This window comes from Myodes glareolus, chromosome 4 (genome assembly GCF_982192425.1).
Source record: "Myodes glareolus chromosome 4, mMyoGla1.1, whole genome shotgun sequence".
NCBI lineage: Eukaryota > Metazoa > Chordata > Mammalia > Rodentia > Cricetidae > Myodes > Myodes glareolus.
The window spans coordinates 89,654,609-89,656,878 of record NC_142029.1 but is presented as its reverse complement, the minus strand read 5'-3'; the positions used below and the strand labels follow the sequence as shown (position 1 = coordinate 89,656,878).

The 2,270-nt window shown below is 44.9% G+C and overlaps 1 protein-coding gene across 1 annotated transcript; it reads right to left on the bottom strand.

Annotated features, from left to right (window-relative positions):
- Nucleotides 1–219: 219 nt before the first annotated feature.
- LOC148122379 (prostate and testis expressed protein 14-like) lies at nucleotides 220–1,622 on the bottom strand. Its single transcript, XM_087905085.1, has 3 exons — nucleotides 1,562–1,622; nucleotides 787–900; nucleotides 220–344 (listed from the first exon to the last, which is right to left on the bottom strand). The coding sequence occupies exons 1-3, from the start codon at nucleotides 1,620–1,622 to the stop codon at nucleotides 220–222; spliced, it is 300 nt and encodes a 99-aa protein (XP_087761211.1).
- Nucleotides 1,623–2,270: the final 648 nt, after the last annotated feature.

Below are 2,270 nucleotides of genomic sequence, written 5' to 3'. Positions count from 1 at the left end.
AGAATCTGAAAGGCAGAAGCAGTTGAGAGATGGGGGAGCAGAGAGCATTCCTCTATTCCCAACTGAAATATTGACAGATCAACAGCTGATGCTGGTCCAGGCAGGTGTCAGGGCTTGGGCAGTGCAGGGAATAGATGGGTCAGGGTCATGAGCCTTGAGAGCACAGGGAAAGAATAAGGACTCACCTGCAGCAGAACTGGGCAAGGAAAGGCCCAGCCTCTAAAACTCATTACACAAAGATTGGTCATTGCAACATGTAAAGTCCAGTGTGAGGCCATGATTGGTGAAAGTCTTATTTAAGCAATGAGAAGAGCAATCCTGCTGCCCAAAGAGGATCTCATTACCTGTACAAGAAAAATAACAATGGTTAGCCCTAAATCTTCGTAAAATCAGAGTCTCAGAAAATGAGGATAATTAGGCTCCCTGGTGAAATGAATGCCAACCACACTGAGGTGATTATAGTTATCACCTATTATTCTGTAATCTGGCTTGTAGGCATGCCTCCCATTCCCAAATTAATTACTGGAATTTTTCAGTTCAAATCCTCACTTCCCTGAATATGTTTTCCAGAAAGCTCTAAAGGCCATGCAGAGACCCTACTCAAAAAAGTATCTTCGTCGGGCAAAGAAAGTTAGACAACCAGTACTAAATGGAAAGAAGCCTTCTTCTGAATTTACACAGAAACACAGTCTTCCACAATCTCTGCTCTGTCCTCAGGATTGTAAAGACTGATTCATGCCTGAGCAGCAAACAAGGTCACCCCAATATCTCCCAGTCTGGACATACCTTTAGACACTACCAGTATGCCACATTCCTGGCCCTCTTTAGCCTCACACGTGCTTTCTCCTTTCTCACATTCTCCATCAGAGTTTAGCATGTCACACTGCAAGCATGTCAGAGCTGAAGAGACAAAACCAAATATAAGAGGTTCATTCAGAGCAGCCCATCAAACATCGGACTGGAGCTAAGCCTATTGCTATCATCAATGAAGAAGAAACAATTAAAGGAAAGAACTGAATGTAGGAGAAACAGACCTCTAAAGGGTAGCCCATGACCGTAGACCCTAGGAAAGATTTGAGAAGAGCCAAGTTTATCCACTTCAGATATTGTAAATGGACTGGGTTGTGAGGAGAATGATCAAAGCTCTGGTGTAGGGAGCTTGAGTCTACCTCCTATGAGCAGACAAGCGCTCCCATCACTTTCTTATCTTCATCCTGTCATAAACCCTCCTTACATCATTTCCAATACAATTTAGGCCTATACACAGGTAATTGGAGGAAATGAGAATGTTTGCTAAGAACAAAGAGGTGAACTAAACAACCAAGAGAAAGGACACCAGGAGTAGAGGCACGACAAAGAGGAGGAGGAAGAAGAGAAGCCCATACTGTGTACCACAGAGGGAAGGGAGGATGGAGTGGAGAGATAATGCAGATGAACACTGTGGGGTCCATGTATAAAAGGACGCAGGTCTTATATCTTATTCCTGATCTCCCAAACCCAATGCCCTTCCACAGTATCTCTGTCCACCAGCAATGGCCCCTTCCATCTGTCAGGATCTCACCTTGCAGGAAGCCCACCACTAGGGAGAGGCCCAGCAGGAGTAGCAGGAAGTGCTTTCCCATGGCAGTGGGATCCCAGGTGAAGAGAGCAGCAGTGAGCTCGACTCAAGGCCTAGCCTCAGCAGTGCATGCTTATATAAGAGCTCAGGCTAGAAGGGGAAGTCAATGGGATCCCAAGACAGTGGACTGAGCAGATAGCCTGAGGGAAGCAGGGATCCTATGCTTTATTATGCCTGCTCATTTTCACACCCCTACCCCATGGTTCAGGTCCATCTGCATTCTTGCCCACATATTTATTTCACTAACTATCAATTAAGGATGAATAGTTGTGATAACATAGGAATTTTGAGACTGGGAGGCTGATGAGCCTACAGGGAGCTACACATACTAGGCTATGACTCCCCACATAGAAGGAAACTGTTACCTTTAGCCTCTACATCCAGATTTTAAATTCCCTGACCATTTTGGAGTGGAATATAATTAATTGCTCAATAAATCACTGAATCACATGTTGCAGATTGGGGAAATCTTCCATGCAGACAGCGAAATCTTCCTGGTCATCAGACAGAAGGACAAGCTACTGGTTCATGGGAAGAAAGCAGGGTAGGAAAACAGGCTTTCGTTTTGGGTCTGGTTTCCCTGTCCCACTAATGGAGTCAGGAAATTTCAAAAACCACTGATGAAGCCAAAAGTACACAGAGACCATGTGTG